This window comes from Paramisgurnus dabryanus, chromosome 19 (genome assembly GCF_030506205.2).
Source record: "Paramisgurnus dabryanus chromosome 19, PD_genome_1.1, whole genome shotgun sequence".
Taxonomy (NCBI): domain Eukaryota; kingdom Metazoa; phylum Chordata; class Actinopteri; order Cypriniformes; family Cobitidae; genus Paramisgurnus; species Paramisgurnus dabryanus.
The window spans coordinates 6,075,669-6,089,365 of NC_133355.1; the positions used below are offsets into that span (position 1 = coordinate 6,075,669).

Sequence of the window (13,697 nt, forward strand, 5' to 3'; positions counted from 1 at the left end):
TGTCCCTCAAAATGCCTCTGCACGCAATAGGATAGCGCTATGACGGATCAGAGCAACGAAGAAGGTGACGTAGTTACCGTAACCAGTCGGCAAAACTCCAAACACATCTTTCTTGCTTAAAAAGGACTTCAGTAGGGTTTATTTGCTCTTCTCTCAAAGAAAAACATAAGTCTAAGTCCTCCAGAGTCGCGGCCAAAGCCGCTTCAAAAGAAAGCTGTTCGCCAGCAGCAGCAGCCAGCCATTCTTTGTATTCAAGTAGGATCCGTTGCAGCTCTGTCGTCATCATGTTAAGCCCGCCCCACAGATGCTACACACGATGTGATTGGCCTGACCAAATTTTGGTTTTTGGAGCTGTTAAGTGTATTGTGAGTGCCTAGACTAAACCCTGGCAGCAAATATATTTTGCGGCCGCTAGGGTGCGTCTAGATTTCTAGGCTAATGATGTATAAATCTCAGTTTCAAAAAATCCACCCCCTATGGTCCAGGGTCACATTTTAAATGGTAACCCTTTAAAGTAAGGGGACATGTACACAAAAGCTTTTAAATGTGGCTGAAAATGCCAGGCAGAAGCCGACTGTAGAAGCTTGCCAGATTTTTTTAGATGAGCGCTTTGATTGCTTTGACACTTCTGCTCTGTTTATCAGTCGCTGAACAATGTGCCGGTTGTGATTGGATGGCCGAGTGAGAAGTGAGCGTTTTACACAAAGTTGAAAATTTTGGACAAAACCCACAAGCTGCTTCCGTTTTTGAAAACCACGACACTTTTCATTGGAAACAATTGAAAACATACGCCGACCGGCCACGTAAATGCTTTGGTGTGCACGCTACCCAAGTTTGCATTTGGTAACGTTAGTAAATGCGTTAGCTAACATGAACAAACAATGAGCTATGAATTTTTCAGCATTTATTTGAATCTTGGTTAATGTTATTTAGTGTCAATACAATTGTTCATGTTAGTTCATTGTGCATTAACTAATGTAAACAGTTACAACTTTTGATTTAAAAAAATATATTAGTAAATGCTAAGATTAATAAAGGCTGTAGAGGCTTGTTAATTGTGTTACCTTTTAATATACACGTTTAAAACACACAGATATTAAATAATATTTTATTCGCAATAACAAATATTTCATTAGGTGGGAATAGTTACTGACCAATGTGGTAATCTCAAGAGCAAAGTGTGTCCAGTAATTGGTCTGGCTAATATATCACTCTAGCACTATCCATAAAAAGCCGAAAAGTGAGAAAATTGGGTCAGAGGGAGAAATACTTTATAAGTGGCAAACAAAGGCTCACTGGAAATAATAACCTGCGGCTGAAGAACGGTGTAAATTTATCATCCCAAAAAAATACTCACACAGACATAAACAAACAATCTTTCTTTTTCTCTTACCTCTTTTTCCCCACATATATGACTGACAGTGGATGCAGAAGCAGGACTGGAGGCGGGGCCAATCACAGAGACCACGCCCTTCGGCAAAATCTGACACACTGAGAGAGGGAAAGATGCAGTGTTAGAAAGAGATGGAAAAACAGTAGCAAAGAGCCAGACAGAGTGGGCGCTAGAGCAAGACAGGGACTGAATGAGTAAGGGACAGACAGAGAGACAGAGAGAGAGATTGCAGTGGGCAGAGAAAAAAGGCAACATCTTGGAAGCCGTCCAGTTCAGTGTCCTGTTCCTAGATGATATATCAAATTAGGAGTCAATGCAAAGCTCTTTTTGATTAATTACATCAATAAGCACAACACAGATTTATCCTCTGCCTACAGGAGATTGCTGCTCTTATTCCCCCCAAAAAAGGGGGAGAGAGAAAGAGATGTGTGTATATTTAGATGAAAAGATTTCCCTCTTTGTTGCTTTTTAAGTGGTGCAGTGAAATGTGCACAATGCATGTGTGACAATGGTATTTCATTTATCTTTATCAAATAAAAATGTTATGTCCCTATCCCAAACCACACTTATCCAGCAGGGGAGATCTGATGGGACTGAAATGTTAATGATCAACCAGATATCGATTTCAACATTTACATTACATTTTTGCATTCGTCAGATGCTTTTATCCGCTGTGCATTATATGATATATATTTTATGTGTGCTCCCTGGGAATCAAATCTACAGTCTTTGTGTTGCTATCACAGTGCTCCACCAAGTGAACTACAGGATTTCTTTGCAGAATATCAATGGAATTTCTATGCTGAATATTAATGTGCTTCCCCCACAACTATACAATTTCAAAGTTTGCGTCCTCCACAACCCCTCTGCATACAGAGTTTTGTTCTGGAAGTAAAAATCCCAGTCTCTTTAGTGGAATTGATTTTTTGACAATGACTCATAAAACTTTAAAGAGAGACTGTCATAAAGACTGAGATTTTTTACTAAGACAGTTTGTGCTGTCTTAATTGAATATAAAGAAAGTTTAATCGAACAAAAATACTTTTTTGGAATAATGTGATTCGCATCGACGCTTATTAGTTTTATCAATATTGTTTGCAGTTATTTCAGTCATGCAAGACTAAAGTCCTGTCTACTTGAAAGGAAAAAGACAGATATCTCTAAAAACACAATTAATCAAATACTTCTGACCAACAATTCAAAACGTGATATTTCCCCTATAGGCGGTTTCATCGGACACACGTGCGGTGACGCGATACCTGTCTGGTCCGAACTTTACTTCCGGTATCAGTTTTCTTAATGGTCTGACTAAACTGAACTCTTGAACAAATACTTCGTCGAGAATAACAAATGTTTTGGTTTCCTAGGTAATCTATGTGTTGCTTATTTTGCTTGTTATATAAATAAACTTCGTTTAAAGTACTTTGTTGTTATTTATTGTTAGAGTTTACCGGAAATTACGTGTTGACCACGAAATGTTGTTACTGCTGAAACCGTCTATAGAGGGCACTTCAAAAAGTGGACGCCACATGAACAGTCGCTCCGGATAAATAGAAATATTATGTTGTTTTTTCATTACTCTGTTCGCCAAGTGTACTTTGATCGGTCACAATATGACACCCAATTCCCTCTAGAGTTTATACATCAAGAGTATTGATCATCAAAGGGAATAAGGAATAGAGTTAATCTCCAATTGGATTTACCCAATGTTTGTTTCTTAAGATCAAACTCCTCTTTTTGAGCTTGTTTTAGTTGCTGTGCATGTGCAAAAAAAAAAGTTTGAAAGCGCCTCACGGGAAATTTTTAACGTTATCGCAAGTCTTTATCGACTGATATTCTTTGAACTGGAAGGTTGGGACTTCTGTCACCAGAGAGGCCATATTGAGCGTTGCATTGTTCATATCATGGTTGTAGTCAAGCCCACTAGAGTCTGAGTCAAGAACGGGTGTGCCTCATACATCTTGAAAAGTGAAGACTCTGGGTCTTTCATCGCCCCCTGGTGGCTGGCTGCAGTACAAGTCATAAACCCCACCCTCTCTATGCAAACGAACGGGACTCAGCTCTAAATTAAAAAAATATTAACACTTCCAATAAAATTTTCCGAAAGATGGTTTTGGTTCTTTAACTCTTTCACCGCCAGCGTTTTTAAAAAAAGTTGCCAGCCAGCGCCAGCGTTTTTCATGATTTTCACAAAAGTTTAATGTCTTCCAGAAAATGTTCTACTTCAAATATATAAACATACAATATACCAAATGAAAGAACAGACCCTCTGCTTTCAAACAAAAAAAAAACGTTTCATCCTACCTTCAGTAGTTCTTTTGTAATCAGCTTTTGAATATGGGTAGGTTTCTGCAAAAACACCACATTTTGAGCAAAAAGCAGAGATAATTCAATTTTTGTGACGGACTTTTCATAGAGATCCCATTCAGAGCGATCTTTATAATAGACACGGACATGCAGCAGCTTGCCATAGGGAATACTTCCGGGTTTAAAAAGTTGCGAAGGGCGCCACTTAGTGGATGATAGCGGTATTGCGGAAAATCTCGTCATTGGCGGGGAAGCGTTTTCTCTTGATTGACAAGATATCTCGTCAATGGCGGGGAAAGAGTTAAGGTAGTTTTTATCACGCTGATATATGTTCAATTGTTCATTTTTGTGATAAGTTTCATTTTAGCTAGTAATTTGTTGCTATAGAAACGGGGCGTTTTGTTATGATTGGTGTGGTTGAATTGGACGCACGAGCATTTGGTCGGAAGTTTGATACCGCAGCTCAACCTCTGGCTCCACGAATTATTCCTTCTGCGCATGCCTTGGCTCCAAACTGACGTTTTTACTTAACATGGCAGTGACCATGGTCAGACATTTTTAGTTTCAATTCATAACAATATGGAAGGAGGCGATGTCGCATCGTCTATTTTTTTACAGTCTATGGTCAAGACCAAAGGTCGAGTATCGAGTGCGATCGACTCCGACTCGACCCTCAATCTCTGGTCTTTTGGTTTTGACCATAGACTGTAAAAAATATGGACGTAGTGTCCGTGCCATCACCCATAGATTTGTGAAGAGCTTTAATAAAGCTTAAAGTAGGCAGTGCCTGCCGTCACCATCTTGGCCGTGCCTCACTCGCGGATAATCGAAAATGGGTAAAGAGGCGGGACGTGGGTGAAGCTGAGGTGGCTGGTTGCTGAAACCACGCCCACCTAGCTCGATTCTAGTGATAGCGATGGCAGATCACCTGTCATTCAAGAGGCCACGCCTTTAATTATGCAGAACTTTAAGGCTTAATAAAATTCAAATGCATTAGTTACAAATTCACCCCCTCAAAGTTGTTATGAAAGGCAAAATTAGCTATACACACCAAAAACACTTTTTGTACCAGGCTGCACGCATATTATTTTCTATTGTAAAGGTGGGAATTTTAACATGGGGGTCTATGGGAATTGACTTCCTTTTGGAGCCAGCCTCTAGCGGCCAGTCGATGAATTGCAAAGTTTAAATCACTTCCGTATTGGCTTCATCAGAGAGATCGGATTGTTGCCCCTCGGTTTTAAATCGACTCCACTACAACACTGGCTCGTATACTTATAATCATAGCAGTGCTATTATATAATATAATTATTTGTATAGTAAATCCATATGGAAAATAAATGGGGAAATATTACTGGAACAAAGTTGGTTGTAAGTTTCTACTAAGCTATGAAATTTCTCTTTACATTTGAATCAATTTTCACTGTATAATGCATTTCAGACATGGTTGTTATGTCAAGCCCTACCTTAAACTTCACACAGCACATCACAAATGCAGTTTAATGTTGACTTTGAGTATATGTGCGTTAACTATTAAAGCCTCTTAGTTTGTGTCTCAGACTCACTTGTGTCGGTAGTCTCGTACTGCGAGTCCCTCTGCAGCTCAAAGATATCGACCTCCACGCGAGTTTGGGCCGGGCCCTCCATCACGCTGTTGATGTTCTCTCGGGCCAGAGCCAATGCCAAACGTTCTCCACGTCCACACGCTGACTGATCGTCTAAAATAGCAGCTGATGGGAGAAAAAAAATATCATATGCGGTCTTGAAAAAACATCAGTACCTATACTGAGGTCTGCCACTTGTTTCGCCGCTGGTACTGTATTGACGTTGCAAAATATTAAGTGATTCATGATGAAACGGATACATGTTTGAAACAATTAAACAAAAGTTGCATGTTGTGATATTAACTGATGCACTACGGAGCAAATTTCGCATTGCTGTTTTTAACTTCAGAGTTCATTAGTATGACGCAAAGAGGAACAAATCATTAGATTTGTTTGTGAGTTTGGAGGCCTGCCAGAGTTTAAATGATGTTTTATTGCTTGCAGGAATCAAAAAAGATGTAGTGATGTTTAAAGCGATCAGTCACTTGCTGAGAAGTAAGAGCCAAGTACAAGTGACTTTGAAAAAGCCTTCTGTTTGAAACAGATCCTCTAAACAAAATCCTTTATTTTTCATAAAAATCTCGACATATTTCAACTGATCTCTTCTGATGTCCTTTGATCTGTATAACGTGTGTTTATTTTAAAAGGATTAATCTTAGTAGGAGGTCAGTCAGTATTAGAAAAGTGCTGAAATATTGAACAAACAACTTTTGAGTTAAAGGAAATGTTTTCTTACACATTAGCTGGGTTTCCATCACACTGACTTTATGCACATTTTGAAGTAAAAAATCAAAATTCCTTAATTTGCAAAAAAGTTTTTATGCTCGCTTGATGTGGTTTATGAAAAAGAGTTCATGCGAATAATAGGAGATGGAAACGAATTTGCCGAATAAATTAAAATGTGCGAACACTAAACTGACGTGACTGATCATCTATCTGTAATAGCCAATGTTGTCTTTCCAATATATGGGGTTCAATGTTGTTGTAATGCCCTTGCCGCTTTTTCTGTGCACAGCATTCAGTTTGCCAATTACAAGCTGCACTGCTAGTAAATTTATAACTTGCCAAATCGCAACTAAATGCAGCCATGTCAAGCATGCCTTGTTTAATTTTACTTTATAAAATAGCAAACTGATTGGCTGTGTTTTGTGATTGATTGCGTCATGCCACAGCCCAATTTTGCATTCGTGTCACGTCTGGTTAGGACACGGTTTAACACCATATTTTAAAATATACTTTTCAAACAAAAATATTTCTTCTTTTTTGTAAAAGGACACGTAAATCAACTAAAACACAAATGCAGACTCATTCAATCAAACACTGCACTTCTCTCTTCAATTCAGCCAGAGCATCAATGTGGAAAGGGACATAAAGCAAGGAATATAGTTTTCAGAATTTTGAGATTGGTTTGTTGTAGGGTTGCATAACGATTAATCGCGATTAATCTATTGCAGAATAAAGGTTTTTGTTTACATCATATATGTGTGTGTACTGTGTATAATAACTTTGTATAAATAAATACGCACACATGCATAAATATTAGGGATGCACCGATAGGCCGATACTATACCGATTTTAACAGACAATTTCTGGCCGATACCGATGCCGATATTAAACACTTGTACACAATACTATACAGTTGGTCTATTAGCTAGTTTATTTCTGCATCAAATTATTTTTACTGAACATGGATTGGATCTAATTAACATTTAACTGACCAACATAATAAGAGAGGCACAAATTAAGCTAAAACAAATATAAGAAGACAGCATGACAACCTTCAAAGGTGGTTTTTGCTATTTAGCATTTATTTTATTAACAACATTAACTAATTTTTTTACATATAATGGATTTCTTTATGCAGTTAATTAATAAACAATCGGTATCTGCCTTTCTCGTGCTATTGCCGATATGCCGATGGTTTCAAATTCATCAAAAATCGTCCGATAAATATCGGCGGCCGATACATTGGTGCATCACTAATAAATATATTTAAGAAATGTTTATATACATTTGTATATTTATGTATAATTTATATTATATATAAATATATACCAAATGCAGTCCATTTATATGTAAATATAAATACTTAATATATAAATATATATATTTATTAAAATTATACATGCATGTGTGCATATTTATATATACATAATTATTATTCACAGTTCACACAAGTATATGATGTAAACAAAAACCTTTATTCTCCAATAGATTAATCGCGATTAATTGTTATGCAACCCTAGTTTGTTGTGTAACCCAAAGCAGATTTGGGGTTCTCACCCATCCTGACTGCGGCGAGAGCAGGTGTCTGACTGTGAGAGGATGGGGCCATGGTCAGCAGTAAGTGGAAGAGGAAAAGGAGGTGAATCGACAGCAGCAGCGCTGGCAGAGCCGGCATCTTCCACTGCTCCTCATGGAGAAAGGTCGTCTGGCTGCCTGCACCGCCACCTATAGGACAGGTAAGAGACAACACACTGATCATTCTCCGACATGGGAAAATCCAGCTATACCAATCTTTGGTTTTTGCTTGGGATGCACCGAATGTTTGGGCGAATAAAATCGACAGAATAGCAAACAATGGCTGCTGAATAGTTTCAATTTCCTTTGGTGCATCCCGAGTTTTCTGCAGCATGTATATTGTGCATATTATGCACATTTTCAATGCATTGAATATATGGGTCAGAGTCATGCAACGGGTCGGGTACCCGCGGATACCCGCATAAAAGTGTTTAAAACGGGTGGATTGTGACATTCCTAAAATTCACAGGCGGGGATGCTGGTGGATAATGAACTCCGTGCCTGCGAGTAGTAGTGCGAATGAAAATATGTGCAATATTTGTATGTCTAAATTACCATTACACGAGCAACATATGACATTTGACCCGTCACGTCACCACCACTGCGACAGTTTTGCCATTAATAGCCGGAAGCTGGGAACATCATCTTTTAAAAAAGGTTTTTCGAGACGAGACTTGTATGAGCACAGCAGGGGTTGTGTAGGTAGGTTGTATTTTTTCTTGCTCTTATTTCATGAATAGGTCTATTTGTGTTTAGTTATCAGGTTCCATAGCCAATTTAGGTGCCGATGTTAGGCTAATTGAATTGCGCAAAACAAGGCGCATTTTAGCCTGTTTCATAAGCCCATTCATGACGCTGTTGTGATGTTGAGAGAGGTACGAGATAAAAAATAAAGCACTTGAATTGGAATGATTTTAGCGTGTGTGATTTATGCATGTGCGAAATATAGCGCCAAATATTAACGGCTCCGGGCGGGTGCGGATTTCATTTTAATATCACGGGTGACGAGTCGGATCTGGTGCTGAACTTTGCGGGTATAGGCGGGAGCAGGTCTCCAATAACGGACCCGTGCAGGACTCTGATACGGGTGACCTACCTGTACAGTACAACATTACCCAAAATATGCAGCATAGACTTATTTATATGTATTTATTTACAAGATGAAAACTAGAGGTCACTTGCAGAATTAAGCAAAGTGAGGTCATCTGAACACTACGTTGCCTGCTCATCTACTTTTATAATTGGAATGGGGTTTTTTTTGGCCCACACACTAAATGAATGATGCAATTTGATGCAACAAAATGATAAAATAACACATGCATGCTAAATGACATATGTGCAAAACAATGGCTTTGTACAGATTTGTGCACAGGGAAATATCATTCATACTGTAGGTGTTTGCATGGGCATGCACAGTCAGTCATAAATAATGAATGTACAGTATATATTGCATATAACATATTGCAGACACGGCACATATTGCACTGTGAATAGTGTTTTTGAAACATTCAGCGTTGAATAATGCATACAGTGTTATACTTTTTTTTAATAAGAGAAACTGCATGCAACATACAATATACTGTGAAACATGCAGTATGGATTCCAAATCAAAACAGCTTCCATGTGTTGCATTATCCACTAAACTATTAAGGTCTTCTCATTGTCCATTTTTGGTTTGTACATTTAAATATAATAGTAATATAATAGAGAGGTACGTGTGCGCATACCCATCCCAGCAAGCAAAAACCAAGACATTGAAATGACGGCTAACTATAGACCCAATATAGACCGGCTATGAGTAACCCACTTCTACCCTAAATAGCCTTGCATTTGGTTACATGCCATTTTTGCCAAAATAACTTGAAGATTTATGATATTCCAATGTAGACAAAGTCAACAGGTGTTCAAGGTGTTTGCTTTCATTTGTTTTAAACGTATACGTATCGTCTATTCTTGGGCTATGGTAGACGTCTATTAGATTTTCACTGACAGCCCAAATTTAGCCTGGTTTTAGCCCAAATTGCTTGCTGGGCATATAAACATAAGTGTCCAGGTACCTCTTTGTCGTCTTAATGCTATAATTGAGCCATACACAAGATGGTTCGTATATGGTGCGATAAAATATTCACGACCATTGCGAAAACGCATGCTGCACCTAAAAACATCTTTATAGCAATTACAGCGCAACGCTATATAGCGCATGATGTGATATACAACAATTCATCCAGAAAGCTGCGAGAATAAAACGCAGCCAGAAGAAACAGACTCAGAAATGGGATTGGGACCGGCGAATGCTTGACGAATGCGGCATAATAGACCTGAAAAAAGACTTTAGTCTGTTCCAACAGTATGTGTGTGTGCGCTCGTGTATGCCACAAGATCAAGGGCCTCGTCCACAAAGCTGCCGTCGATCCCGGGCTGCCCGTGTTTGAGTTCGTCAACAGCTTGTTTTGTATTGGCCTTCTGCGCCTCGGCAAAGTAAATGTTTATCTTTCCTGCCAATAAGGCCCTTTGAACGCATTCAAATTGAAGCCTGAATGGAACTTAAATGAAGGCGACGAATCAAAAAGCAAGGACGGGACGGAAGAAACGCATACGGGTTGAGATAGCGGACGAGGAGGCATAAATAGCAGATAGGAAAAGATGAAAGCAAACCGGGGGAGATATCGAGAGAGGAGGCGGAAGCTGAAAGTCTTGAGGTATACAAGTAAACATGGCACGATGAAGCAGCCTGCTGAATGGGCAGAAATTCAAGCTTGGCTGTTTCACTTATTTAACTGTTAGCTTTCCCGTACACCAGCATTGAGTTTAACAGTCAATGCAATTACCCACAGGCTGTGCTGATCAATGAAGCCACTGAGGCTTGCTCCTGTACTCTCCTATAATAATATAAAACCCTCATTTAACACATCCTAAAGAGTGATTCATGACAATTCACGTGCTGTTAACCTTTAAAGAGAGCCTTTTTACATTGACCGCATGCTTTTCGGTGGCTTGACTTCGGAAGTACCGCATACCTCCGATTGATTTTCTTCATAAGCTTTTAAAATATGATTTAACATATTGTACTTTAATGACCTGAACTATAGCGGCACAACATATTACAACGCGGTACCTCAGTGCAAATTCTGCTGAAGTAAACCGTTTTTTAAAGAAATATTCATGTATCATCATTTAACAACTGTATGGCTCGTGGTAGGCCTGTCTTAAAAGGTTTAAGCTTTATCGAATCTCAATAGCAATTTCCATTTCGCTATGGAGATTAATGAATTTTAGCAGTGAAAACGTACTGCCGAGCTCTGTTAACCATTGTCGAATCCTTTTATGGTGGGTCGATGCAATGTGTGTATTACATACATTCTAAAGGCACAATATCTAAAACTATTGCATATTACAAAACTGTTATATATTTTGTTTACATGCACATACTTATATCATCCCAAATGTTTTCAAGAAAGCTTGAATTCGCAGTTTTAAAAAGCGATGTTTATTGGGTTGCTTGTCAATGTTCGCATTATCCTCAGTTTCCAATTTTATTGTGGTAGAAATCGTAGATGTTTTGAGTTCATGCAGCACTGCACAGATCGATGGCCATATGTCATAAAAGTATCGCGAAAATTATCCAAAAGCAGAATTGAGTCGTTCGGTTGTATGCGGTAGAAATATTGTAGCATCTAACACCGCCCCTTTGTTGTTTTTATCAAGCCACTTTGTTGGCTTACGTCATAACATAAACCACTTATGATGTCATGATTAGTTAGTACCGTCGGACTGATTTCCAATCATCAGTGGAGGTCTACAACTCCCATCATTCCACTTTCATTCACAGTATCATTAATTCAGGGGTCTCCAACCTATATAGGGGTCTACAATGTAGCAAATAAAACAGGGATGGAGGGCTACTTTTTATATAGTCTACTCAAAACTTTTTTGATTTACTTGTTGATTTTATTTCACAGTATTTTGAATTGTTGATCTGTTTTATCATTGCATTGCACCAAATAGTTTTTTGTGATTGTTGCGGGCAAAAATCCTTGATCTTGCGGCACGTTTTCTTAAAAAATGCGATGGAATATTTATGAAATTTTATGCAATGAAATTGCAGGAACTTGCAAAAATTGTGGAAACTTGCAAAAACTGTTTGCAGCTTTTCAATGATGTTCACGTCACATAATCACTTCATAACATTCCCATGGCAACAGGGCACATGGCTGCGCTTGTGTGAAGTAAACGCAAAATGTTTCAACTTTCTGCTAAGATATATGTGATTTTTGCTACGAAATTGCAGGGATTATGAAATCATGCAAGCCCCGCATATTTTGCGCAAAGAAATCTGCAATTTTTTTCTGCGAAAGTGCGGCGTATTTGAAAAAATAAATGCATAATTGCGTTTTTCTGGAGGGACTGACACATAAAAGAAGCCAAGCTAATATAAAAAAAATATGTAATAAATACATTTTAATTAATAGAATGTGCTTTGGTGGGAAACTCACCGACATGTTGGAGACCACTATTTAAATGATTCTTTACAGTAGGGATGTAACGATTAAACCGTGTGTCCCTTTAAAAATGCCTGTCTGAAATTGATTCTGAATCGTAAGGCTGCAATTCTTTGTTTTATGCACAGCTTGTGCATGTACTACGGCATTTGGTCAGTAGGAAGTCCTTTTCAATCTAAAATCATTATGAGTCGGAGTTGTTTATAACATGCATTTAAAAAAGCAACACTCGTTAAACAAAATCATTTCAAATATTCTTTATTATCATGAAAATACCTGAAACAATTTGAAGAACAATGATATAAATATTCATGTAGACATTTCCTGGAATAGCATTCGTAATGCTACTTCTTCTGTGGCACAAAGGGAGTTTCTGCACGGGAGCGCCCCCTGGCGTTCGGATGTGTCTGGATTTCACCGTAATTCATTCAAATTCATTCATTGAGAGAAAAAAAATTTCCGCGCATTTGCACGGTTAATCGTTACACCCCTACTTTACAGTGATGCCGAGGGGGAACTATTTTTGGTCCCCCAAAGAATCTTTCGGTCAAAGGTTTCATAAGGAACCTTGGTGTAGCCCATTCCATACACCTGTTCGCTCTGTCCTTCATCTTTAATTTTTGTAAGCGCTGACTTTACACGTTGTGATGTCACATTAATAATTAAGAAGATTGTGGAGTCTCTGATCTTGATGAGGTTTTGATCCAAGTCAAAAGAAGAAGGGAGGATTGCTTAAGAAACAAATACATTCCACACTTTAAAGAGAAAAGGCTGAAAAATGTTAAGTTAATTTAAACTTTAGCTTTATTTGTTATAAATTAACATTGCTTTACTTCAAGGACTTTATCAGACATCTGGCAGCGTTAGCTAACCCTTCACAAAGGCTTTAACCAAGAAAAGAACCTTCATCTCTTTAAAGTAACGATAATGCGTTTCAAAATTCTACTAGAAATACTAGAAGAGAATCCAACATGATTTTTATTCTATAATCACTTCTAATAAGCAGTCATACTTCAATAAAACAATACAACACATATTGCAGAAGTAAGGGTTTGACAGCATCACAGATAAAATCTGAAATATTTCTGCCGCGTACAGTATCTCTCTCAAGCCATGCTCATGTCACATCCAATAGCCTAAATCTCATATTACACCTCAAACGGTGTCCTGTGATTTCATTAGAATTTACCTTGGTACAGCCACTCAAAGCCAGCTGGCTAAGATCTGTTTCCACAGGCTTTGTTAGAAGAGAAAAATGTTAAAACGGTGTTCCTAATACGCCCGTCACTTGTCACCATGACAGTAATGCGACTCTGTGCGTTTTGAGACATTTGCACGGCTCTTCCAGTGAGGTTGTGGCAAATAAAAAGGTTTGTTTGCCTCGGAGGCAGCGGAGGCGCGGTTTCCATGCTGCCTTGGATGCTATAATGAAGGGATAATCCTCTCATTTAACCACAGAAAGAGGATAGATTTTGTTTTCTTATTGTTGAGGTGTACGTGTGTGGTGCAGTCTGTTACAAGGAAGCAAAATAAATATTAAACACTGGCAAGATGAAGGGCAACCAGAAGGAACAGCTCGCAAAGATTGGAAAA

At 38.4% G+C, this 13,697-nt stretch overlaps 1 protein-coding gene across 2 annotated transcripts in view; it reads right to left on the bottom strand.

The window, feature by feature from the left end:
* Positions 1 to 13,697, bottom strand: part of LOC135775864 (glutamate receptor ionotropic, kainate 5) — a 135,560-nt gene that overhangs the window by 53,545 nt on the left and 68,318 nt on the right. For both annotated transcript variants that reach the window (XM_065286427.1, XM_065286418.1), the window contains exons 2-4: positions 7,588 to 7,755; positions 5,266 to 5,430; positions 1,394 to 1,491 (exon numbers count right to left, since the gene is read on the bottom strand). In XM_065286427.1, the coding sequence (XP_065142499.1) occupies positions 1,394 to 1,491; positions 5,266 to 5,430; positions 7,588 to 7,705 (381 nt within the window). In that variant the 5' untranslated portion in view covers positions 7,706 to 7,755. The remainder of the gene's footprint in view (positions 1 to 1,393; positions 1,492 to 5,265; positions 5,431 to 7,587; positions 7,756 to 13,697) is intronic.